This window comes from Lissotriton helveticus, chromosome 3_1 (genome assembly GCF_964261635.1).
Source record: "Lissotriton helveticus chromosome 3_1, aLisHel1.1, whole genome shotgun sequence".
NCBI classification, from domain to species: domain Eukaryota; kingdom Metazoa; phylum Chordata; class Amphibia; order Caudata; family Salamandridae; genus Lissotriton; species Lissotriton helveticus.
In genome coordinates, this window is record NC_136061.1 from 150,196,296 (window position 1) to 150,223,904 (window position 27,609).

At 45.1% G+C, this 27,609-nt stretch overlaps 1 protein-coding gene across 1 annotated transcript in view; it reads right to left on the reverse strand.

Moving 5' to 3' along the window:
• Positions 1-27,609, reverse strand: part of LOC144822741 (uncharacterized) — a 2,085,503-nt gene that overhangs the window by 1,963,920 nt on the left and 93,974 nt on the right. The window contains exons 10-11 of the mRNA XM_078680596.1: positions 14,802-14,996; positions 2,543-2,774 (exon numbers count right to left, since the gene is read on the reverse strand). Coding sequence (XP_078536722.1) covers positions 2,543-2,774; positions 14,802-14,996 — 427 coding nt within the window. The remainder of the gene's footprint in view (positions 1-2,542; positions 2,775-14,801; positions 14,997-27,609) is intronic.

A 27,609-nucleotide genomic window follows, 5' to 3' on the forward strand; every position in this document is an offset into this window, starting at 1 on the left:
GGAGAGCCCAGGTGATGCGAGAGCCCACGGACGCTGCCCCTCCCTTTTTGACACGCTGAGGAAAACGCTGCCTTTCCTCTTGCCGAGGAATCCAGCCTCCAGCGTTTCCAGCTTGCCCTCGCGGGTAACTGGGATACCGAGTCCTGAGAAAGAGATACCAGCCCTCCTGCCTTCTAAATCCCAGGTACTGAACTGACTAACCCCTTACAGAGAATTCTTGAGTCAGACTCTTGGCAAAACAAACTTAACTTAAACTGCTACTTACTTACTCGCTCCCATGTATTAGGCTTAGGTCAGGTACACCGGGGTAGGCGTAGTTAGAAGCACCAGTTGAGTACGATTAGTCAATGTATATATGTATGTATATCTTTTATCCATTTTAAAGTAACATATGGCTAAGAAACCATATCAATGCTTTTACAGTATTATTTTATAATCCTGCTTTTACTGTATGCATTTTACTTAACCATCAGTATTACAATTGTAGCGATTCATTTCTCTTGTATGAGAAAAGAGACTGATCAATAAATAACACCTTTTATTGAAAACGCCCGTCTCTTCTTTTCTCTACAATCTGGTGAAACTAAGTATGCACGTATTGACTGAGTAAAATAGCTGTCTTTTGTTTTCACACGACTCTAGAGATATACTCTTGATCAGGGAGAGCAAAGTTGTCATGTTCTATGGTTGTCAGAAACTAAATCCCTTCTTGTCTATCCAGGGAGGTTAAAATCCTCCTCGCCTATTCGAGAAAGTTTCTAGTGAACTCTGAGCTAGCTGGCACACAAAACTTAAGTCTAATATCGTCAGTAAAAGACCTAGTTAACCTCAGTCCTACGTCTACACTACTGAAGATATTATTCCAATGCGCAGAGCCTATTGGGAATATAGGAACTACACTACAGTATTGTCAACGCTCCGTCCATCACCACCTTTTGTTTTTCTTTGTTCGCCCTAAGTTGGCAGGGTATGCTCAGACGCGAGTCCCTTGCTCACTTTGCCACTGGAGTCAAGCAAGCCCGGCTGAAGACGGCTGTAATGCCAGAAACCGGTCCTGGGATGCTTGATTCCGGTCCAGGGAAGACATGGCTTGGCAGTTTGGGCTGGACTGTTCCCATGAGGCACAGGGTCAGACTGATTTGCATATGGCCATGTCTGAACTGGGGTGGCGGAGTGAGCTAAAGAACGGTGATGGATTAAACCCAGATCAGTTGACTGGGGGTGAGTGTTTGTATTGTCAACGCTCCGTCCATCACCACCTTTGGTTTTTCTTTGTTCGCCCTAAGTTGGCAGGGTATGCTCAGACGTGAGTCCCTTGCTCACTTTGCCACTGGAGTCAAGCAAGCCCGGCTGAAGACGGCTGTAATGCCAGAAACCTGTCCTGGGATGCTTGATTCCGGTCCAGGGAAGACATGGCTTGGCAGTTTGGGCTGGACTGTTCCCATGAGGTACAGGGTCAGACTGATTTGCATATGGCCATGTCTGAACTGGGGTGGCGGAGTGAGCTAAAGAACGGTGATGGATTAAACCCAGATCAGTTGACTGGGGGTGAGTGTTTGTATTGTCAACGCTCCGTCCATCACCACCCTTGGTTTTTCTTTGTTCGCCCTAAGTTGGCAGGGTATGCTCAGACGTGAGTCCCTTGCTCACTTTGCCACTGGAGTCAAGCAAGCCCGGCTGAAGACGGCTGTAATGCCAGAAACCAGTCCTGGGAAGCTTGATTCCGGTCCAGGGAAGACATGGCTTGGCAGTTCGGGCTGGACTGTTCCCATGAGGCACAGGGTCAGACTGATTTGCATATGGCCATGTCTGAACTGGGGTGGCGGAGTGAGCTAAAGAACGGTGATGGATTAAACCCAGATCAGTTGACTGGGGGTGAGTGTTTGTATTGTCAACGCTCCGCCAGGGTGAACAACTGATTTCTGTACGTATCTGTATAAACATGTTTTTGAGCATGATTGAGGAGTGGTTATTTACTTTTGTTCGCATCACTTTTAGTCATGTTATATTTGCATGCATTGCTTATAGGAGAATTCTTATCATGATGTTTCCTCTTTATTTGTTTTTATCTATGGACACTATACAGAATGTGAAATTGAACACCCAAGGATAATACATGAGGTGCGCTCATAAAGGTTATGCATTGGAACACTCCGACTCAGCGGATATAAATTACACGGTTGCCAGCACTACTTAAAATGATAAAATAATGAAAACATGGCTGAAACACAAAACATTTATAACTGTGGAAAGTAACATTGCAGGAGCACTCTTTCACGTACTCTTGGAGTCCTTTGTGAACCAGCCACAAATGCCCATCTCCCTATTAGCAAAAGAGCAAAGATTGCACTAATTATAAATGAATTTTCCCATTTTATTCCCATTTTAGATGTTTTGTGGAAAATTCTCACAGGCATGTAAAAGTACCTAGACGATTACTACACAAGTACTACTTTAAATACTCCAAGTGCCTATGTGAATAGGCCCACGTGAGTTTAACATGTCATGTGAAACAGTTTCAAGAGTGAAGACGAACACTTACTTTTATTATTATTCTGAAGTCAAAAAAGGCTTTCTCAAAAGGATTGTTCCTGTCGATGGTGAAGATGTCTGACGCCTGGCTGATGAAAGTTTCTTTCGTTCTGCTGTATGTGTCCCAGATTTCCTCCACTCTTGCATCCAAGCTAGGGCTTCCTGCACCCCCAATCTGCACTACTGTCTCCAAAACCTGAAAGTGTTTCATGGTCTCCAAAAGGTCAAGAACGTCGTTGCACCTAGTGAGCAGTGGTGACATAAAGATACAATTTGTAAGATGCATTATTTGGTTAATAGTAGCAGGGTAAGTGCTAAATGGGTGCAAAAAACATTTTACTGGCTACAATTAGTTTTACTTGTCTGTTTCCAGTGCTAATGCAATTCACACTTACAGAGCCACAGCAAATCACAGATGCAAACAATATTATGGTATGGGTAAAGCAGCCAGTTATTTTCTGCTTACCAATGTTGTATGCATGGAACAATGGCACCACCCTGTGTCTTTTGTCCGTATTACAGGCAAGTCAGACAACTCATACTCGTTAGCAATTGTTCCTATTAGCAACTTAAGGGCAAATTGCACTTGCTCAGTTTTCCAGAGGAGATGACCCCAGCACGTACCTAGTGGCAAATGTCCATGCAAAAAATAACACCGGGGGTAATAGAATTGGCCTAATGGTGCAAAAACAGTTTAGTTAGTTTGCCATAACCAACCACTGAGGTAATAAAGAAGTAGAACAAGCATTTGGAATGCAATAGGTCTCGCATTAGGAAAGTTTGAGCTATTGGTATTGTAAATGAAACATATTTTATTTATGTGTTGGTTTTGAAAATAGAGAAATTAGTAGCTTTGTCATTTACAATGCCAATAGTTTTAACTTTCGCAAATGTGACACCTATAGCATTTGTAATGCAATATGTGATGTATTTACGTGACTTAGATGTATTGATATTACAAATAACAATGGCTTTTAATTTCTTTTTAATAATTAATACTTAAATAAAAGTTATTGTAATTTACAATGGCAATAGCTTTAACTTTTGTAAATAACTTTTGTGAAAATTATGTTCAGTGTATTTTATTATGACGAAAATCCAAGAACAGAAGTGAAATATTAACATCTTTTTGTGACATTTGTAATAAAGCTTGAAACATTGAGAGAACATATTTGAACCATTTGTTGTTGAATGGTTGCACAGATTGATGCCTTGTGTCTAATTTTGTCAGCGGCGACATGACACTACTTTTGCTTTTAGGATGCCTCAGAAGTTATGTACGTGGAATAAAACAATACATTTTTTTCTTTTATGATATTCTACAAAGTTCAACCGCATTTTCCTCTCTTTCTTCTACTGGGATACGTCTCTATCTCCCGTTGCTTTGATTAGGGGAATCGGAAGAATTCTCCTGCAACGTAGTCCTTGCAAACTGAATATTTTTAATAGTTTGAGAGATGCATATTTGTTACACCGAGTTTCTATTGGTTCTTTTAGTTTCTTGTCACTGTGGACTCCCACCGGATCTACTTTCTGCTTGCATTGCTACATTTTGTTGCTTTGGCAATCACTGCTTATAAAACCGCGTTTAAAATGGCAAACCTGGCCACAAGTAAGAAAGAAAGTGGTGGATAATACGGGTATGACGTCTCGTGCAGCGCTGTGAATGCAGGTTTAGATGCGTAGCATGGGCAAAGCGTGACCGAGAGCATGCAACAGCTGAGCCACAATATTTGGCGAACAGCTGCAAATGTGAATGTGGTTGAGCGTGTGTAAATGGTCATGTGCAGAGCAGGGGTAAAGGTCTGCAGGATGCGTAGATGTCTGCTCACAGTTGACACGTAGAAATGGGCTGAGCTCATGGAGTGGCTGCAGGTACATAGCGCGCAACAAAGACTGAAATTAAATAATAAAAGTGCAGATAATTACTACCCCAGAGTACCTGGTTGCTACCGAGAAGTGTCGGTACGCTCCCACTATTGGACACATGCTGGAAGTGCAGGTACTCAGCACTTACTCATTTGAACTTTAAAGCACTGGTGTATAAAATTTATCAAACCTGGGCAGGGCTTAATGTTCTATTCCGACACACTATGGAACCAATAATATCAATATAGCTACGTGGAAAAGCAGGCGACCTAAATGGCCCTACACGTACTATCTTTGATTGCAAACAAAATATGAAGATGGAGAAGTAACCAGAGGAAAATATGTATTCATTACCCAGGCGGCGCTGTCAATAAGGGATCTCAGGACCGCGACCTCAGCAACGTCCGCGCCAGTAAACTACGCACCCTGAACAAAACAACCTACACATACTGTCCGTTGCTACTCTTTCAAGCGTGCCCTGTGCATGTACTTCCGGGTCGAATGAAAACATCCCGCGGTTTAGTATATAGTGGGAGGGACTAGTAGTGAAATGACTAGGATTGGAGCTTTGGCTGTATCTCAGCCAATCCGAAAGCGCTGCCAAAACTCTGGCTAACTCATTGGCTGTGGAGCCAGTGTGTTTCAGCCGGTATAATCACAGCCCAAGCTGTCCTCTGAATGACCTAGTTTTGTTCCCGTGCTTGATCGTCAAGTCACTGTAGTTCAGGTTTTCCAGAGTGGAGACCGGTGGTCGATGTGCACCAGACGTCGCCATAGCCATCCCAGAGGGGTACAAGATCTCCCGCAGAGACCGCACCAACGGAGTGGGCGGGGGGGGATCGCCATCATCCACAAGGACACCCTCAGAATCTCGACCAACACCGACGACACCCTCACCTCCGCTGAGCACATGCACTTCCAGATCCACACCGACCCCTACATCACCCTCAGAGGAACACTCGTCTACAGACCACCCGGACCACGACCACAGTTCAGCGACTCCATCGCCGACCTCATCAGCATCAGCGCCCTCGCCTCTACGGACTACATTCTCCTCGGGGACCTGAACTTCCACCTCGAGAACAACAACAACGCCAACTCCTCCGCCCTGATCGACAACCTCGCCAACCTCGGTCAAACAGCTCGTGATAACACCCATCCACGCCGCCGGACACACACTGGACCCCATCTTCTCCGCAAGCCCCCACGTCTCCTTTAACCACACCACCAAACCCTACTGGACCGACCACAGATGCGTCCACTTCACCTTCAGGAAACCCACCACACACCACCGCACCCAACAATTGCCACGTCGCTGCTGAGGCAAAGTCACCAAGGACCAACTGACCACCACCCTCGCCCTGAGACCACCCACTGACCCCAACACCGCCGTCATCAACCTCAAACAGTGGATCAACCACTGTGCCGACACCCTCGCCCCACTCAAGACCTCCGCTACCAATCACACCAACAAGAAAGTCGCATGGTTCACCGAAGACCTCCGGACCTCCAAGCACACCTGTCGGAAGCTGGAGAATAAATGGCTCCGCGACCGTACACCAGACAGCCACACAGCCCACAGGAACGCCACCCGCAGACCACACCAACTCATCAGGACCGCCAAGAGGACCGCTTTTAAGGACCGCCTAGACAACAACGCACACAACTCCAAAGAACTCTTCAGCATCGTGAAAGAACTCTCCAACCCCAGCTTCAACACCAACGACATCCTACCTTCACAAGACCTGTGCGACTCACTGGCCGCCTTCTTTCACCGCAAGATCACCGACATCCACAACAGCTTCAACTCCAACACTCCCACATCCACCAACGAGACCACCACCCCTGCGACCTCCACCCGCACCAGTCGCCTAACCTCCTGGTCCAAGGTCAGCGACGAAGACACCATCAAGACCATGAACTCCATCCACTCCGGATCCCCATCCGACCCATGCCCTCACCACGTTTTCAACAAAGCCAGCACAGCCATCGCACCCCATCTCCGGAAAACAATCAACATCTCCTTCAAGGCAGCAACCTTCCCGGAGAGCTGGAAGCACGCCGAGATCAAAGCCCTACTGAAGAAACCCAAGGCGGACCCCAAGGACCTCAAGAACTTCCGGCCCATCTCCCTGCTCACCTTCCCGGCGAAAGTCATGGAGAAGATTGTCAACAGACAGCTGACCCGCTACCTCGAAGACAACAACATCCTGGACCCATCCCAGTCTGGCTTCCGCAGCAACCACAGCACCGAGACCGCCCTTATCGCCGCCACCGACGACATCAGGATCCTGATGGACAAAGGAGAAACAGCCACCCTCATCCTTCTGGACCTATCAGCAGCCTTCGACACGGTCTGCCACCACACCCTAATAGCACGCCTCCATGACGCCGGAATCCAAGAGAAGGCCCTAGCATGGACCACATCCTTCCCCTCCGGCAGAACCCAGAGTGTCCGCCTCACACCCTTCCGCACCAAGACCCCCGAGATCATCTGCGGCATCCCACAGGGATCCTCCCTCAGCCCGACGCTGTTCAACATCTACATGGCACCACTCGCCCCTTTGCATGACAACATAACCTCAACATCATCTCCTACGCCAATGACACCCTGCTGATGATATCCCTCACTGAAGATCCCCACACCGCCAAAGCCAACCTCCACAGATGAATGAAGGCCGTCGCCGAATGGATGTAGCACAGCAGACTGAAGCTGAATTCTGACAAGACGGAGGTCCTCATCCTCGGCTCCACCCCCTCAGCCGGGGACGACTCCTGGTGGCCAACATCGCTAGGAACAGCCCCAGAACCCACCGACCACGCACGCAACCTGGGGATCATCCTAGACTCCGCCCTCTCCATGACCAAACAAGTCAACGCAGTCTCCACGTCCTGCTTCAACACCCTCCGTATGCGCCGCAGGATCTTCAAATGGATCCCCTCCGACACGAGAAAGACCGTCAACCATGCCCTCGTCACCAGCAGACTGGACTACGGGAACGCCCTCTACGCAGGAACAACAACCAAGCTCCTGAGGCGGCTGCAACGCATCCAGAATGCCGCGGCACGACTGATCCTCGACATCCCACGACGCAGCCACATCACACCCCACCTGAGAGACCTGCACTGGCTCCCCGTCGACAAGAGGATCACCTTCAAACTCCTCACCCACGCACACAAGGCCCTCCACAATGCCGGACCAGGATACCTCAACGACCGACTCAGCTTCTACACCCCCACCTGCAGCCTCCGCTCTGCCAACCTCGCCCTCGCCACAGTCCCTCACATCCGGAAAACCACCGCAGGTGACAGATCCTTCTCCTACCTACCTGCCAAGCCCTGGAACACTCTCCCCACCAACCTACGACAGACCCAGGACCTGCTGGCCTTCAGAAGACTTCTCAAGACCTGGCTCTTTGATAAGTAGCAGCCCCTCGCCCCCAGCGCCTTGAGACCCTCACGGGTATGTAGCGCGCTTTACAAATGTATTTGTATTGTATTGTATTGTATTGTATTGTAAACTTGCTGCAGGGAGGGCCACATTTCCATGCACTCTGTTATCACAAACGTTTCTCAGTTACTTTCTTCCGACAAGTAACACTGTATTAGACTGGAATGGTAGAATAATGGGGCAATTCAGTTATTGCACATCCCTACTATTATTGTGGGACTCTAAACAATCCAGTCTGGGGGATGAAAGCCCCCTCTGTGTATTCCATACTGCACTGCAAAAGCTCACTAATAGCCAGCACAAACAGATGTGAGAGTTTGTTGCTCTTGAAGAGATGTAGGGGTTGCCAACTTGACTGTCAAAACCCTTTTCAGCACCTCTATCTCTCCATCTCTTACTGGAGCAGGATGGCTCCGTATTTGGATGAAACTACCGCACCAGACATCAGTTAAAATGTTAGTGCTTAGAAGATGCCCCAAGCTTACACGAACTCTGCATAACCTATATTGCTTTTACTGATACCATAAATTTCAAACACAAGTTCTTCATGAAAAAAATATATGTCGTCAATCTATGTTGGCATCATCTACATGTTTCTTGCTCTTTGCTTTTGTTCATATCATTATGGACTACATCAAGTAATATAGACAATAACACATTTGAGCTATTTCTATTTTTTGGCAGATAGGTATCTAATAAATTAAATAGGTTCATTATCTTTTTCTAGTGGTTTGAGAGTCGTCCATCGTCTTAGGTATTAGTATATAAGACTGATGGTTTTAATGGGGTTGGGTTGTTATATAAATGTTGCATGGTTGACAGCTAAAGTATATTCATATTGAGGGGAATCTTATGATTACTACCCAATATAAATTCAATGCCGGATGGGTGGTGGTTGTTTGCAGCTGAAGACGATGAAAAATGAAGTGATATTGTGAATTAATATGTTGGCAATCATTAAATTCAGAAATAACCCATGTCATGTCTTACACTTAACAACTCATTGTGAAGCTTAATATGATCCCAATAGATTTTATGTGTTGTCATAGAGGACAATATGACCTTAATTCTGCACATAAATACATCAGTAAAAGCATGTTTACACATTTGCATACAAGAAAGAATCCTACAATGCATTTCATAGACTAAGAACAAGTGCTGGTTACCCCTTTCTGCTAGCCTGGACAAATGACCTTCTAGATAGGTTGATTTAGAAATGTTGGTTGGTCTGCTCCAGAAGGTTGAACAAGAGAGGCATTAGTAAGGTCTGTACTACCTTGTGTGAATTCGGAGCCAGGACATGTTGTGTTCCTAATCCAACCATAGTGGTCTTGAAGATGCCTAATTTTACAGAGGTCTTTTATAATTTAACTCAGACTTATGCCTGAAAGTGCCAGTTTTAGCTCAAACCTATTCAAAGTCTTCCTGGAGGACATTTGTTGCTCTACTCCAAAGGGAACGCACACAAAAATGGAACCCCTGCTTAGACATTTGGGACTGAGAAGTGTATGACCTTCCCAGCCAATGTTACACCAAATTACCCCTGATATAAGGAACCTGCTTACTATTTCTGAATTTCACGCCTTCATCAAGGATTGCCTCATGGACCTGCTGTCAAAAGTCAAGTCAGGATCCCCAAATGACGTTGGTCCCCCCAAAATTCTAAAAGCAGATTTGTCACACTTTCCTGATTTAGCCATTTCTCTCCACTACCAGGCCCTAGTAAAGGCACGGTCCCAGGCGCCTTCACAAAGATGATAGTGGTCCCACTCCAAAAGAAAGCTGGTTAGGACCCACTTATCTTGAAAAATTATTGACCAATCTCCTTGCTGCCATAACTAGCAAAGGTGCTTGAAACACGTTTCCAGAGACCTCTGCTCGTTCTTATAAGAATCTAGATTTCTTGACCCTCATCAGGTAGATTTTCGGTCAGCCTATTCAACTAAAGCTGTCATTCTTTCAGTTGTAGATCACATGAGGGGGAGCTGACAGAGGCACCACCCAGGCACTGGTTCTTTTAGACCTTTCTGCTGCTTCGACACAGTGGACTGTGAGCTTCTGGTTAAACATGTCGGGTGGCAGGCCTCCAGGACTCAGCACTTGCATCGATCATATCTTTTTTAAAGGATCACAGGCAATCCGTCCTGCTATTCCCTTTCAAGTCCTCCAAGGTCCAGTTATCTTGCAGCGTTCCTCAGTGGTCTGCCCTGTCCCCTTAGCTCTTCAATTTGTATATTCAGCCACTAGTGCATTTTCTTAAGAAGATGAATGTCAGAATATACATCCAGGGTCGGATTGGGATCACAATTTGGCCGGGCACTGACGAAAAAATTGGCCCACATTTACGGGTGCGTGGCCCACATTTGCGGCGCGTGACCCACATTTGCGGGGCGTGGCCCACATTTGCGGGCGTGGCCCACATTCGCGGGGCATGGCCCACATTTACGGGCGTGGCCCACATTTGCGGCCATGCCCTTTCATGAAATACACAAGGAATGTAATTGGGAGGATATTGTTCATGGGAAGGACACAGGGCCAAGGTGACAATGTCCTACAAGCTAAGCACCTGAAAATCAGACAGGCCCCTTTCTATTACCAAGTTATTCCCAGCCCTCCAGTGCAGGAGCATCTGAAAACAGTGAGGCCCCTTTCTATTACCAAGTTATTCCCAGCCCTCCAGTGCAGGAGCATCTGAAAACAGTGAGGCCCCTTTCTCTTAAAAAATGATTCACCAGCCCTCCAGCGCATGAGCATCTGAAAACAGCAAGGCCCCTTTCTATTAAAATGTTATTCCCCAGCCCTCCAGCACAGGACCATCTGAAAACAGCTAGGCCCCTTTCTCTTAAAAAATTATTCGCCAGCCATCCAGCGCAGGAGCACCTGAAAACAGCGAGGCCCCTTTCTCTCAAAAAATTATTCCCCAGCCCTCCAGTGCAGGAGCATCTGAAAACAGAGAGGCATCTTTCTCTTAAAAAATTATCCCCCAGCTCTCCAGCGCAGGAGCACGTGAAAACAGCGAGGCCCCTTTCTCTCAAAAAATTATTCCCCAGCCCTCCAGTGCAGGAGCATCTGAAAACAGCGAGGCCCCTTTCTCTTAAAAAATTATCCCCCAGCTCTCCAGCGCAGGAGCACGTGAAAACAGCGAGGCCCCTTTCTCTTAAAAAATTATCCCCCAGCTCTCCAGTGCAGAAGCACCTGAAAACAGCAAGGCCCCAGCTATTTGTAAATTACTCAACCCTCCCCAGCCCTTCACTGCCTCAGGGCAATGGTCTGACAGGAGAGGGGCTAAAGCAAAAACATAGCTTCTGGGCCATCCATGGGGCTGGGGGGGCTAAGGTGAAGATGGTGCAGTTTCCCACATCACCTGGCCCCCACAGCAAGACCCATTCTTCCTCCCCACTATGCCCTGAATGGAGGGCTGTGGGCAGGAGTTAAAGCAAACACTGTTTCTGGGCTGCGTGGGCCCCAGGAGGGCCGAGGTGAAAATAGCTCATAGGCCTGAGCAACACCTGGCCCCCTGGGAGGCTGAATCTGGCACACAATCACCCCTTCCCAGCCCACCATCAGCGTGATTGCTTGGCAGGGCAGGGGGTCAAGGAGAGGCCACAGCTGACCATCACTGAACTGGCCTGCATTCTAACTAGATGATATCCCCCTCTCCCCCTACTCACAGGGGAGCCTACAAATACAGCTACAGGCTAACTAGATGATCTCCCCCATCGGTTTGGCCTCCCCCTAAGGGGCTTATGGGAAGGGGGAGACCATCCTGATGGAGAGATTAAAACGACAGAACACCGGGGGAAGCTGTTTTCGTCTCCCTGTCAGTGCTCTCTGTGGACTGGTAAAGGGGGAAAAACCGGACCACAGAGTGCACTGAGAATCCGGCCCTTCGGCCCATGCCCGAGTGCCCACAGTGCCAATCCACCGATGTATACATCTATCCCAGAGGTCTTCAAACTGAAGAGAGGGTGCAGCGGGGCCCTTAAGTGATCTCAGGGGGGTGCGAGGTTCTGGCCAAGAGAAGCATAATGCTTTAAGTGATAAAAAATGAGCGGCAGCGAGCAACTTGTAATGAGCCATTCCAAACATCTTTTGCCATGTATATCCTATATGTGAGTGTGTGTGTAAAAGGGGTAACAGGACTTAACTGCAATGTTTACAAATGTTTAGACATATTTAAAATTGCCAATATTTAACAGAATGATTGTGCAAAATTAAGGGGGGGACGATGATCTTTCTTTTTAACACGGGGGCATGTCATTAGAAGATTGAAGACCACTGATCTATGCGGACGATGTTGTACAGCATGTGGATCTTTTATTATATACCAATAGTCACCTGCCTCAATAAACTAGCGTGTTGCATTCCAGTACATATTTCTAATCTATCTCCCATGACCTATCCTTATCATCCATGTATCTCATGTTTGGCCTGCAGAGCCCAGCAAAAAGTATACAATGACTGTTTTCAAATGTATTTATTAGAGATACAACTGCTATTATGTAGACAGCACATTAGCACTCACGTAGATCACTTGCAAGAAAAGTTAGAAGTCAGCCTAATAATGATAACAAATACACACATATCTGTCCTTTGAACATGCCCAGTGGTGGATCTTCCACTAAGGAGAAGGAGCGCCGCCCCACTGCTCTGTGAGCAGTTGAAAAAGGAAAAATAAAACGATAATAAGGCAACAGTATTATTATTTTCCTTTTCTGTACTGAGGGAGGTTTACGAGGTGGGGCTGGCTGTGCTGTCGTCACAGTCAGCACAGGAGTAGTGGTTGGAGCGCTTAAGTGCGCATGACTGTTTGACCGTCCGTCTTGGGCCAGTCAAACAGTCATGCCCAATTTGCATTTTTTCCACCGGCTGTATTGTACAGCCTGGGTGGGAAACATGCATAGGCACATGGTCCTCATCTGAACACCAAACCATGGCGCCCAAACCAATCATGATGCTGCTGTCATGGTGACAGCAGCGTCGTGATTGGCTTAGGGGAGCCTGTGTTTGCTTCCTGCTTCCGGCTGGAACAGAAAAGGGCGGGGGCGAGGCAGTGGCCGGTAATTTTATTGATTTTCTAACTCCCAGCCACACCGTTACTTTTCACTGGCAGCCACTACTGAAGGTACCTATGCGTGTGGTACAGAGACCACTAACTCCCAGCTTCTTACGTATTGAATGCTCTTCCTTTTTCATCTGTTTGAAATACATTTCTTTCGCTACCCCACCAATAAATTCCTAGGTTTTTCTTAGGGGAATCTTTTGTGGTACCAACCTCAAACCTTTGGGGAAGTTCTTAGCTATCCCGGTAGGATTGCAGTTACTTACTCATGGGTATGCAACCTCATGTCCCCAACACATATTTTCTCATTTTATGAGGAGAATATACACTAATAGAAATTGGTTATTGTTTCTGTTGTGAGGCTTTTGTTACATACCTCAATGAAAATGTACAACATAAAAACATTACATCAAATAAACAAAAACACAAATGAAAATGTTATTTTAATCAAAGATTATATGTATGTATGTATCTATGTATGTAGGTATGTGATGATTTCACAGTGTCAACCTAGTCAAAAGGCAGAGGAGTCAACAATGTATTTCTTGGACAGTTAATTGCAGACAGCAATGTCCTAAATGTTGCTCAATGTACATATATAATGGGGTTTTTGGTTGATTCTCTTCATCCATTGGTCTGTTCAACTGCTGAACTGTTATTCATATTTTGCTTCCTCCCACCACATCATAGTGCAATGGATCAGCTCACTTATGCCGTAGGTTCGCCTACACTCTGAGTGACAACATTTTGTCTGATCACGTGTTCATCCGCCTAAAAAAGGGCTTGTGTACCCTATCAATGGTATTTATTTCGATTTTTTATCTGGTTTTATTTTGTAAGAATTGAAAATATACATCACTGGCACTCTCCAGGGAAAAACTTGTTAGCAGCGCATCAATATCAGCTATTGGTGCCTAGAACTAAAAGGAAGAAATGGGGTGACATAGCATCCTCAATTGTGATAAGCAGACTTTGGAACTCGCTCTCCCTCAGCTGTTGCCCTTCATGAAAGCACTCAAGACCTGGCTCTATACAGTATAGACAACTCTTTCCTGCATATTTATAGTCTGAGCATGGTTCTCTGAATGGTCAGCTACAGCTCCTTGACGCTTTCGGGTAATTATCGCACTTTATAACATTTGAAATCAATCAATCAAATTCATTAAGTTATCCCAGAGTATTTTAACTTGTTCATCTTGTTACAGTAGTTCAAAACCAATACTACTTTGTTATGCCAATAACAATCATATTTTCCTGTGGTGTGCATTAAAAAAGATGGGTTTCCGTACCAGTTCTAAAAAGAAATAAACAATTGCACCAACTTGCCAACGTCAGACCTATTAGCTTCACCAATGATTGGTTTCAATTCTAGATGTATTCCTTAACCACTTGGATGCTAAGGCATGCTCATGATTTACACTAAATTTCCATTGAAATCAATGGAAACTCCATGACGAGTTACCCTTGTCATTAGCACTGAAGGGGTTAATGCCTGTGGTCTACTTGGAGAAAACCACATCTATGTGTTTTGGCCAATGGCCATATGAAGGACTTCTTCAGGAATGTATGGACCTTGAGAATATATGCTACTATTCAGGATTGTATACCTGACTTGAGATCAGTCCATAAAGCCATGTGAGCCCTCACCAAAAACCAGTAAATTATGCTTTGCACTGTGATACTTTTGAGTAGAAGCAATACTTTCATTTTCAAAAATTAAGAGAAGCATTCAATGGGTACCAAATAGGAACTATACATAACCATTTAAATCTTCATTCCAACTTAAAAATATGTTATGATTACGATCCATAATATAGCATGGAATTCATGCTTGCTGCCTATGTTCCAATGTGTGAGGCCATAGACAAAGTATGCTGTTCCACCCACCTTTCCATGAACATGTTCATATTCTGAAAGCACTTTGCACTGTGCGGTGGCCAAGGAGAATCCAGCCATTCATTTTCATTGTCCTTCTCTTTTCCTGCTTTCTTTTTGTTGGGGGGCCATTCTCGCCAGGTAAACTTTGCAGCTAATGGTCCGTACATCTTCACATTCCATAAGGAATCAGTAGGTTTCTTTGAGCTGTTAGAAATAGAGAACATGATCAAAATGAGACCCTCACAAAGTACCTGTCATGCAAAGATCTATTTTGTTCCTGAATAAGTTTGTGCACATGGTAGGCCTAGCAGGGATCTGATTGAAGAAGATCAAGCGACATGCCTGGTGAAGCTCAGGACAGCAGGTACGAAGATAAGGGGTAGAATGAAAGCACTATGCCAGCTGATGGTACTATGTTATCAAAATGAATGGATTTATTTGGTGCGATGGGCCCCTGGTAAACATAGTTTTACAATCAGGCAGTGTATTTATTATCAGTTATCATACAAATGCAAACCACGCCTGTACATTTCCAGAGTGCTGTGAAACAAAATCAATACAAATATTGTTAATGAACAAGTGAGAGAGCGCAAATCGGAAAACAAAAAATAGAAGTGCACCATATTTACAAGCACGTTGTATCAGTTTAGTAAAGATTACATAAGAGTGTCGAATTTATAGAGTGAAAATACATAAGAGTGTTTAATTAAAATAGAATGCATATATCTGTTTGAAAAGCTAATGTAGAAGTGTGTAGAGATGTTAGAATGATGTTGAAATCCCATGTTATGTGGCTGTTGTAGAGGAGAATGTAATACTGATAAACGTAGAAATGAGTAGGCCACATGGCAGTTCACAGAGAATGAAAGGTGCTGTTACACTCTCACATGATATGGATTTTAATGTTGTTGTAATTCAAAGTATTATTGATCATAGAACTGAATTATATGTTTTATAGAAGTGTTTCATATAACCATTGTGTGTAATAAGTTAGAATACTGTTTAGACTAAGAAATTAAAGGTTTACAGAGTGCACAGGCCCGTTTCATGTAATTCTAAATAGGCCTGAATAGATAAGGTCATTTCTTTTGATCTGCATGTGTTAGTTAGAGGAATGTCATGTTAAGCATAAATTGCAGAGCCTGCTCGAAGGTTTACGACTTAGAAGATACGGTGGAGGCCGGAATTTGGGGCCCACTGTACAAGTGTCTGTTTGCAGGTGCGAGGAGGTTCCAATCAAGAGAGTGATGAATAAAGTTTTGTTCAGGGAGCCAGGCACAGGCCTGGAGGAGGCTTCAGGAATTTCCTGGGGGGGGTACCGTCCTGCCGGAGAAGAGCCTGAGAAGCAAGGTCAACGCTAACGATGGGCCCAGAGGAGTATCAGCATGGAAAATGCCAGAACTGACACCACGTGAGGGGCGTCTCTAAAGGGCGTTTCTATTGTAAATGTGATTTTTGTATTAGGGACAGCACCCCTGGGTGGAGTTAGGGCAGATGGTCTGAGGAACCTAAGAGAGCGGATGGGTAGGCAGATAGGATAACTGCGAGACACCGATTCACAACGAAGACTAAGGGAAGTGAGTGATCTTCTTTGGAAGTCACCACGGCTGACACCTTTTTAGGTTAAGATTTTACTAAGTAGGGATGTCACTTAGTCTAGTGTAGGGACAGTCTAATCTGGATTTTCTTCCTTTCTGTAAATGACTCACAAGTTACAGCTTGTGTCTATTCTTGCAACTCTGATGATTTTTGAATTGGTTTTGGTGATATTCTTCTGCCGACTAAGATCATTTAGAAAATGTATGTTTGTATTGATACCAGTATATCTTTTGAACCTTATTTTGAGATGTTTGTATCTCCAGTTAACTTTGGCTTTATAATAAACTTTTAAAACTTATTCGTAGTAAGTGGTTCTTTAGAGTGGTGTAAGTCCTTAACTGATTGACCTAGTAGTGGATTGCCTTTTACTCTATGACAGGTATCAACGGTTCAGTCGACCTGAGTTGGGATCTAGACCTATAGCCATAGATCAGAAATCACGCCGTAACAGTTGGTAGCAGAGGATGGTTACCTTCTAGAGGAAGGTGATCTAGACTAGGTTAAGATTACCCCAAGGTCCCTAGAGATCGAGAGATGAGCAGCGGAAGAATCGCCTGCCGAAGAAGGTGCTGACGGTGCGAGAGAAAAGCAGCAGGGTCGGACGAGAGTGAGTATAACAAGGGTCATGCGTTGACAGATTGCGGTGTTTTGTGTTGTATCTGTATTGTAATGTCATGCGGAGTTGAATGTCTGTAGTGTGATTGAGAGAGGGTTGTGAGCGCGCGCAACCTGGCTGGGGGGAAAATCTTAAGTTCGGAGAAGAGCTTAAGTGGTTCGGGTGTATCGAACATCCAGAGTAGTTGTCGACCAGAGTAAAGGGGGTCATGAGGTACCATTGATCGCCCGCAGGACCGAGATAGGGGGAACGCAAGAGTGAGTGTGTGGGTAACGGACGCAGGTCGAAAGTTACCGTGTGTAAGTAACCTATCAGTTAAGGCGATTGTCTGGACGTACACGGAAAGACATCTCGTCAGTTAAGGTGACAATTACAGTTAGACTGTGGGCGTACAGTCAAGGAAAGTGATTGCTTGGTCGGAAGTAATCATTTTTCAGAGTATGAATGGGACGCATGCATGACCGGGAGACGAGCTGAGAAAGGTGGGGAACTGCTGCGAAGGGGAGACGAGTGACGTCAGCGAGAGCCGCGCTGTGATATGCCAGTTGGTGTGAAGCCGCGCTGAGATAGGCCGGTTGGTGTGACGTCAGCGAAAGCCGCGCTGTGATAGGCCAGTTGGTGTGAAGCCGCGATGTGATAGGCCGGTTAGCGAGAACCGCGCTGGGATTGGTGGATTGTCATCAGGAAGTAAACGAACGCGGAGAAAATAGAAATTTTGTAGATTTTGAACATGAAGTGTTTTAAATGTTTGAGAGCGATCTTTAAGAGAAAAAGAAGAGAATCTTATTACGGGGAAGAGGCACCGCCAGAGGGTACACCAGCTCACTATATGGCAACGAATGTTGGGTTGCATACTATACTGTGGCTTGATACTTGGAGTAAGATTACAGAAGGGAATGAGGAACTGACTTTTCCGAAATACGGAACGTTTCGACTAGAAGTGTTGCATCAGCTGAAAGCAGTTATGTCCTCATTGAGACCTTTGCCTAGACCAACACAGTTTGAGGCACTTAATGCGTGGATTAGGGCGGCGCACGATAGGAATCAGAACAGATGCCAAGAAAGGGTAAGGCGATCAGTAAGGGCAGTGCAAGATGCCAAATGGGATGCGGAAGCCAAGAAATGGAGGGTACAGACGATTGAAGTGGATAAGTTGTACCCAGTGAGAGAGGTTACAGGAGAAAAGAGACCCATAGAAGAGGATGACGAGAGCGAGTCGGAGGATGGCCTAATAAATAGGTTGTTGATAGATAGACCGCCTCCGGACAATAGGGAGATAGAAGGTACTGAGCTCCCAAGGGAAGATAGGGTTGACGTAGAAGGGAACAGGCCACTCCCTATAACGAATTGGGTACCTACCAAAGGTGAGGAGACACCTCAACATAGTCCTGTACAGAGAGTAGTCGGAAGGGTTGTGGTGCAGAAGATGCCAGCAACAGAGAGGGTTGAGTCTTATGGATTGCCAGATGCTCTTCAAGTACCCGTTACCATAGGTCCTATAGTGTCGGTTTATCACCCAGAGAAAGGGAGAGAGGAAGAACAGGTATGGATAGACAGAGAAAGAGTTGAGATGGAAAGAAGGAATAACACGACAAATGCCTGGAGGCAATTGCCAGGACCGATAACGTGGAGCACCCCATTGGATTCAGCAGTGGATCCCGTAACAGAACAGGGGGGTCAGAGAGGACCGATGGACCTGAGGGGACCACGGCCGAAATCCTATAAAGAGTTGAGGGCTGACTTGAAGGAATGGGATAGGTCCACAGAAGCACCGAGCAACAGGTCAAGAGCAGAAGCTGAATGGGGAAGTCGAGGCAACGAGACATTATCTCACTGCGGGGCTAGCGAAAGCAGTCAGGAGTGGGACGGTAAAAGTCAGGAGAGTAGAGGAGTTACACGTCATATTGACGGTGGAAATGGGCAGGAGCAAAAAGGTAGGAGTGTGGAGAGACGTCTCGTCTCATTCAAAGTGAGGGAGACCAAAGGACACAAGAGTACAGGGATAGGTTTAAGTGCAATCTCCACGCACCTGATGATAACGTACAGCACTGGAATCATGGGAACATGGGGAACCGCGAAGGATCTTGCCATGTGTCGAGTGATCAGAGATCACAGGCAAATTGCGAAGGCATGGGGAATAATGGAATGTCTTACCATGCACCTAGAGAAACCAGGCAGAATGGGAAATGTGGGACTATGGGAAATAGAGAAGTGTTTCACTATACACCCAGAGAGGATGGAACTGCATGGGACCTGGAGAGATGGGAGCATGGGAGGACTCCCCATAACACGCCTGAGCCCAGACGTAGGACTCAGAGCTGTGATGGGAGAGATGTAAATGGACTCTCTAGAGATAGCATACTGAAAGCTGTGATAAAAGCCAAAAGACTCGATGTGACCAGCTTAAAATCTGACCTGGACGAGATAATAGATGCTGCGTTGCCTTTATAAAGGATTGACATGTACGAACAAGATGAGCTGCTGTTTATAGCAAAGGATATTACTCGAAAGGCAAGAGCAACTCATGAGAAACTGTCTGAACTGGCAGACAAGTATATGGTAGATTTGTCCAGAACAAAGACATTGCAGGGTAACCATAGGTTGCATTATTCAGATCAGGACTTAGAAGAGAGAAGGACAACTGGATTAAAAACACACATAAGGGAACTGATCACAGGAATAAGAGCATGGAGAGATCTGGACAAATGGGAAGAGAGGTGGTCCAAGAAGGGAACTGTTAGGCGGAGCGCAAATGTGATGTCTCCGGAGGGAAGGCTACTGCAGATGGAGACATTCCCTTTGCGAGAAATAGCGAATGGGAGTTATGTGCACGTGCCCTGGAGTAGGGGAGATTTGGCTGCATTTACCAACTCATTTCCGAAGTTAAGGGAAAATCCCGTAGAGTGGTACAAGCAGGTAGAGAGGTTTGTCAAGATTTCAAAAGTATTGTGGATTGATTTGAACACCTTATTTGACATTGTGGTCCCAGGAGACTTGTGGATAGCATGCAAGGTTAGTGTCGAATGGCCAACTGCAGAACCAGAAAGGGATGCTCGTATTAATGGACCGTCAGAAACAGTAATGTTAAAATATGAAAGGGTGATGACATGGCTGAAGGAGAAGGTGCCACCACAAGATATAGATTGGGTAAAAATAGACCGAACAAGACAGGAACCCAAGGAGACAGTTCATGAGTTTTATGAGCGATTGCTGAAAACGTTCAAACAATATAGTGGATTAGATGTAATGGATCCCAAAGATATAGGACAGTTTGTATCGAAGTTCGTTTTGGGGTTGAGACCTGATATTTGTTTGATGATTCAGCAACATTTAATTTGTTGGCAAAACAAACCATTGGATGAAATCTCGAGATATGCAAGGTATTGCAGTGATGAAATAGATTCCAAAGCAAAGAAACTAAAGGAGAAACTGATGATGGTGCAGATGCAGTCGGCTGGAAAGGGTGGACAGCAGCAACAGGGAACAGGGACAATGGGAAGGAAATCAAATAGTCAGAATAAGGACAACGAGGAAAACCCGAGACCTAGAATAGACATTGCTACATTGAAAAAAACGACAAAGTGTCACCAGTGTCACCAGGTGGGACATTGGAAACGCGAGTGTCCCTATAACCCTGAAAACGGAGACCTAGAAGTAGAGGAGGAGGAAGTTCAAGAAGTTCCAGTTCAAAGGGTGACAGTGCCAAAGAGTAAGGTGGCCAAAGGGGGGACTTCGGCTCCACGAGCTCAGTTCCCGCAGCCACCAAAGATTACGACAGGGGGAAAGATCTATAGACAAATGCCTCTTTTTATAGACGAAGAAGAGTGTCACTACGTTGATCCATTGACGGGGCGACGTGTAAGTAGAGAGGAGGACTGTACCCTCGGGGCAGTTCTAGAGGTGGATCAAAGAGGACCGTTTGTTGAGGCTGAAGTGGCAGGGTGTCCTACAACATTCTTAGTAGATACCGGAGCTACTCGATCAACTTTGAGATCGGCAGTGGTTCCAGATCTACCAATGTCGGGGGAAACAATTCAAGTGGTCGGAGTCGCAAATAGGAGAATGACTAACCCTTTGACGGAACCAGTGCTAGTGAGAATAGGAAACTACACCGATGAACATCCGTTTGTAGTATGTGATTCTAGTCCTGTGTGTCTGTTAGGAAGAGACTTATTGTGCAAACTGAACTGCACAATATACTGCACACCTCAGGGAGTGGAGGTACAGACTACAGACGATGATGCTACCTTTAAAGTTGCAAATTCGAGAGTATGCGTAGAACTGTATCCTACCCTGACTGTGGAGGAGCTTCCTTGGGACTTACGAGATACGGTGTCATCAGAGGTATGGGATTTTACTGGAGAAGAGATAGGATTGATCAAAGGAGTAGAACCAGTGAAGATCATGGTAAAACCAAATGTTGAATATCCAAGAACGCCTCAATACAAATTGACCCCGGAGACGATTGCAGGAATAAAACCCGTAATCGACTCTATGATTCAACAGGGAATACTGAAGGAAATCGTGGGTAGTCCATGCAACTCCTCGATTATGGGTTTGCAGAAACCTAGTGGGAAATTTAGAATAGTACAAGATCTTCGAAAGATTAATAACATAGTTGTTTCATGTTGTCCAGTGGTACCGAATCCATCAGTGATATTGTTTCCGATACCATTCCAAGCTGAGTGGTTCACAGTGATAGATCTCTGTCAGGCTTTCTTTTCAATTCCATTGGATGAGGAGAGCCAGTATCTTTTCGCTTTTAAGCTGGAAAATCGTCCCACAAGGGTATACAGAAAGCCCATCAATTTTCAACCAGCTATTGAAGAAAAATCTTGAAAGTCTAGTACTGCCACAGAACTCGGTTCTGGTCCAGTACATAGACGACTTACTTGTTGCGTCAGGAACGGAAGAAGCTTGTAAGATTGATACCATCGCCTTGCTGAACCATTTAGCTGAAAATGGGCATAAGGTATCTCCGAGCAAATTGCAGTACTGTCTGACAGAAGTACAGTACTTGGGTCACCGGATAGAAAAAGGAAAGCGCAAGGTGTCACCAGATAGGATAGAGGCGATAATGAAGATGAACGCGCCTACGACACAGAGAGAAGTCAGGATGTTCCTAGGAATGGTTGGTTATTGCCGACAGTGGATAGCTAACTTTTCCCTGAAAGCAAAACCCTTACAAAAACTGACGCACAAGGAGGTGAGTGATCCGGTACCATGGGACAAGGATTGTTTGACGTCGTTCCTACAGCTGAGAGAGGACTTGTGCCGTGCTCCAGCTTTGGGGATGCCTAATTACGAAAAACCATTTTCACTTTACTGCTGCGAAAGAGAGGGGTGTGCTTTGTCAGTTCTAGTACAAACTCATGGAAATGCCCGTAGACCAGTTGCATACTTTTCGGCTACTTTAGATCCGGTAGCCGCAGCGTTGCCCGGATGTCTCAAATCCGTTGCTGCAACAGGTGTCAGCATTGAAAGGTGTGAAAATATAGTTATGGGACACCAATTAGTGGTGTATGTACCTCATTCTGTAGAATTGTTAATGACCAGGACCAAGACACAGCACTTAACCAGTAATAGGCTCACGCGCTACGAGCAAGTTATTCTTGCTGCGGAGAACGTGACACTTAAGAGGTGCTCTGTTTTGAATCCTGCTACATTGATGCCACTTCCTAATGATATAGAAGGCGAAGAATGTGAAGATCACGATTGCCTTGATGTGACTGAACTATGCACCAAGCCAAGACCAGATATTGTGGATGAGCCGTTGACTGACCCTGATGAAATTTTCTTTGTTGATGGCTCATGTTTAGGAGACGATACTGGTCGGTTGAGAGCAGCTTATGCTGTTTGCACCATTACTGGAGTTGTGGAAGCCGCTTGCCTGGAAGGAGTACACTCCGCTCAGGTAGCCGAAATCATTGCATTGACACGTGCCTGTTTAGCAGGTAGCAAAATTAGAGTCACCATTTATACCGATAGCCAATATGGTTTCGGTGTGGTTCATGATTTTGGGCAATTGTGGTCTCAGAGAAGTTACATGACCTCCTCTGGTTCGCCTATTCGAAATGGGGAATTTGTGCGACTGTTGTTAGAAGCATTACAAGGTCCAGCAGCAATTGTGATCGTTAAATGAGTAGCCCACACCAAAAATACAGATTTTGTGTTGCAAGGTAATCGATATGCAGACGAAGTTGCTCGCTATTGCGCGGAGCAAGGATATTCTTTCACGGAAGTGGAAGTAGGTGGGACTCAGGAAAAGACAGAGTTAAACATGATGCTAGAAACAGTTGATACTTGGGAGGATTTAAAAGACATGCAAGAGAACGCACCTGATACTGAGAAAAAGGCATGGGAAACAGCAGGTTGTGTGAAAAGTGAAATGGGTTTGTGGGTTTCAGCAGATGGAAGGGCAGTATTACCTGATGAATTAGTGAGTCCAATGGCAAGACAGATACATGGTCCAGTACACTTAGGAAGAGATGCCATGCTGAGGTTATTTAGGCAGACTTGGTTTAATACAAAGTTTAGGATTGCAGCAGAAGCAGTGTGTCAAAGATGTGTCACATGTCAGCAATTGAACGTAGGGAAAAGAACACCAGTTACAATGAGTCACATTAGGAGGTCTGGGGGGCCTTTCAACAGAATGCAATTAGACTTTATTGAGATGCCAAAAATCAACCGCCTCAGGTATGTTCTGGTGGTTGTATGCATATTTTCCAGATGGGTCGAAGCATACCCTACACGCAGGTGCGATACACTCACAGTAGCAAAGTTATTGCTTAGAGAGTTGATCCCGCGCTTTGGGGTGCCGACCTCCTTGGAATCAGACAGAGGAACTCATTTCAACAGTGAAGTTGTGAAGATGCTTTGCTCTGCATTAAACATTGATCAGAAGTTGCACTGTAGCTATCGACCAGAGGCTTCAGGTATCGTGGAGCAGATAAACGGAACTCTAAAGTCCCGAATAGCCAAAGTATGTTCATCAACATCCTTAAGCTGGCCTGATGCTCTGCCCTTGGTACTCATGAGTATGCGTAGCACACCAGACAGGAGGACAGGTCTCTCTCCACACGAGGTTTTAATGGGGAGGGCAATGAGACTTCCGTCTGTTCCAACTACAGCCTTGTTGAATATTACAGATGACCTGATCCTGGATTATTGCAAGGGACTTTCTGATGTCATTCATTCTGTGTCTCTTCAGGTGCAGGCTGCTGAAGTTCCATCTTCAAGAGACCTATGTCACGACTTGTGCCCTGGTGATTGGGTGCTTGTGAAGAAACACGTCCGGAAGAACTGCCTAGACGTGCGTTGGAAGGGGCCCTACCAAATAATCCTGACAACGAATACTGCTGTAAAGTGTGGAGGGCTGCCAAACTGGATTCATGCTTCCCATAACCGAAGAGTTCCTGCACCCCTAGAAGAAACAGCTCCTCTCACAGATGAAAATCCAGCTGTGGACGGCGAACCACTAGAGGGGATCAGTCAAGCTGTGGGGTGTCGAAAGAAGTTGGGAGTGCTACAGATTCAGCAGAAGAAAGACAGGACGACAGTGAAACTGAAGTTGCCACCGAAGGAGAAAGTTGCTGTGAATACGGCTCAGACACGGATCAAGACAAGAGTGATCAAGAACCGAGTGTGAGGACAAGAAATAGGAGAACAAGGCATGGAGAAGCTAGTTGGCCTGAAAGAAAGAAGAGGCCGAGCTTGAAGCCAACTCCAGAGAGAACTCTTGCTCCTATATCTGAAGACTCGGATTTGGTCGAAGGTGCACAAAGACAGGAACAGGAAGGTCCGAGAAGATCGAGGAGGGTGCGAGTGCCCTACAGAAGATACGCTACTCCTGAGTGGACCTACTTAGCTGCAGATGTCCAGAGCACGGAGATCCGGGAGGGTGAGGGAAGTGACAGTGACCAGTACTGACCCAATCATAACATTGGAAGTAGTGTTGTTGGTACCAGGAGTGGAGGTCGAAGGGTTGCTGACACTCACTATCCCCAATCCTCCTTATCTGAGCAGGATAAGAGAACTGGTTTTAAACAGAATAGAATTTCCGACTTTTTGTTCAACGATGCCAACACTCGAGGAGATCATTCTTCGTTTGGAAATATTAGAATACGTGATTAGAGCCGCTGGAACACGTATGATTCCGGATTGCTAAAGACTTTGTAAATAAACAGATTGAAAGATAACCTAGCGCCAAGTGGAAGAAGAAGAAATTTAGGGACTTCCATTTAGTGGACGGAGAAGGGCTAGGATTGTCTGTTACTATAAGAACCCAAAGACTGATCTTGCAGAAGGGATTATCAGCTTCCAGGTGTGGTTCGGAAAGGCTGAATAAGCAAAGAAAAGAGACTTTGTGTTGTGAAAGAAAATCAGAACTACACTGTCTTGAGATCATGGAGGCCGGCAACCCAAACCGCAAGACAAAATGCATAGTAGGCACACTTTTAGTGGGAGTAATTTTTCTTATAGTTTTAGTAGTTACTATATCATATGTAGTGGGACATGAAAATGAAGAAAAGGCTACAAAGGAAGCAAAAATTGTATCGATAGAGAAACCTACTACTGCTGGTCAAAGGGGGGACAATACAGAGAAAGATAAAGCTTTACTAGCAGCAGAGACTCGTAGGTTGCATGTGGATGAATCACAGGGACATTTCAAATCAAATGCATATGCTAAATTGCTTTATGAATATATTGATGCTATGGAGGCAAAAGATTGCTATGTGTGCATGCAATTGCCAGCCTCTGTAGACGAAGGTATTAGATATCATCATCTTCCATTGACTTATGGAATCACATGTAGTTTGTTGCTCAGTATATTTTATGAACGTGATGGTTTTGAGTATTATTTTTCAAATTTTGATGCTGTTTTACCAGAAGTTCCAAACTACAAGCACATGAACAAGTGGGATTATTATAAGAGTGAAGATAGATTAAAGAAATTTTTCATTCCTTGGAAAACGTTGGATACTTCACATGCCCAAAGAAATAATTTGACTTGTAAAGTGTCAGAAATTGAGAAAAGATGATTGGTATAGGAGACAGAAGATCTTAAAAGCTTCAGGCCAATGGAAAACAGATTGGACCGAGGAAGAAAGGTCACACAAAAGAAAGGGTAGTAATGGTCCAATAGCTTTAGATCGAGAGCAAAAAGGGAAACTGTGTATATATAGGGGTAAAACCTATGATGAGAATGTGTTTGTGGGAGAAGTAAATTGTGAACATGCTTTCCAATTAGAATATTATACCAAGGATTTCTTGAAGGGAATGCAGGTGATCCCGAATGTATATTTTGTTTGTGGAAGAAATGCATACGTGAAACTACCGGATAATTGGTATGGATCATGTTACTTAGCAATTGTCTTCCCAAAAATATACCATGCTAAGGATTTAGAAATTATAGAGGGAGGAACTCAAGCTAGAGGAAGAAGGGATGTAAGCGATGAGGAGGTAGTTGGAGACGTATTTGGTGCTATGTTTCCTCTTTTAGGGATAGTACTGAATGATGTCAAGATTAGAAGATTGGCAACAGTTGTAGATAGGTTGTCCGCCAGTACTGCTAGATCATTAATGCTGGTGGAGGGAGAGATGCAATCGATAAGGGCAATGGTTCTTCAGAACCGACTTGCTCTAGACGTTCTGTTAACCAAAGAGGGAGGAGTCTGTAAGGCTTTGAAGGTTCAGGAATGTTGTACTTACATTCCAGATAATTCAAAACCTCTAGAAAAGTATATACGGAACATCACTGAAATTCATCATGAGATTGAGGATTTGACACAGGTAAATGTGTGAGAAAAAGTAGGTCATGGAATGGGTAAAGTTGGAGGTTGGTTTGCCAACCTAGGAAAGGGTTTCATTTGGTACATACTGAAACCTATCATCATAATAGTGATTTGTATAATCACCCTGTGGGGATTGGTGCGGCTGTACCAATGGTATAGATCAAATAGGTTGCAGAGATCCATGAGAGAGCAGGAGAGGAGATTAGCTGCGATGCAGGATAATCAGTACAGGAGTCTGAGGGCTCTAGAGATGATGAAACGAGAGAGGACTGCAACAAGTTCTGTTTGATTTAGTTCATACCTCAGGGATGGTGTTGTGATGGTGATGACTACTAAAAGTCATCAAAGGGGGGAACTGAGAGAGCGCAAATCGGAAAAAAAAAATAGAAGTGCACCATATTTACAAGCACGTTGTATCAGTTTAGTAAAGATTACATAAGAGTGTCGAATTTATAGAGTGAAAATACATAAGAGTGTGTTATATTCTGTAACCTGTTAAATTGTACACTGTTACTTTAAGTGGATGGTCTTTCTCAGCTATCCTGCTTAGCTGACTCTATACTTGTGATGTCATCTGCTTCATGCTCATGATGGAATGTTTAGTTTCAAGACTGGGGAAACTGTACACTCTGGAAATACTGGCAGATGAGAAGCTGTGTAGATTTCTACTCAATAAAACCCTTCAACCCATCAATCTGTCTCCTGGATCACTACATATTTTTGGCGACGCGGCTCTACACAGCTGAACCCACGCATCCACCTTCAAGCCTCTAAGGATTTTTTATCTTCAATTCCATTCAAATCATCT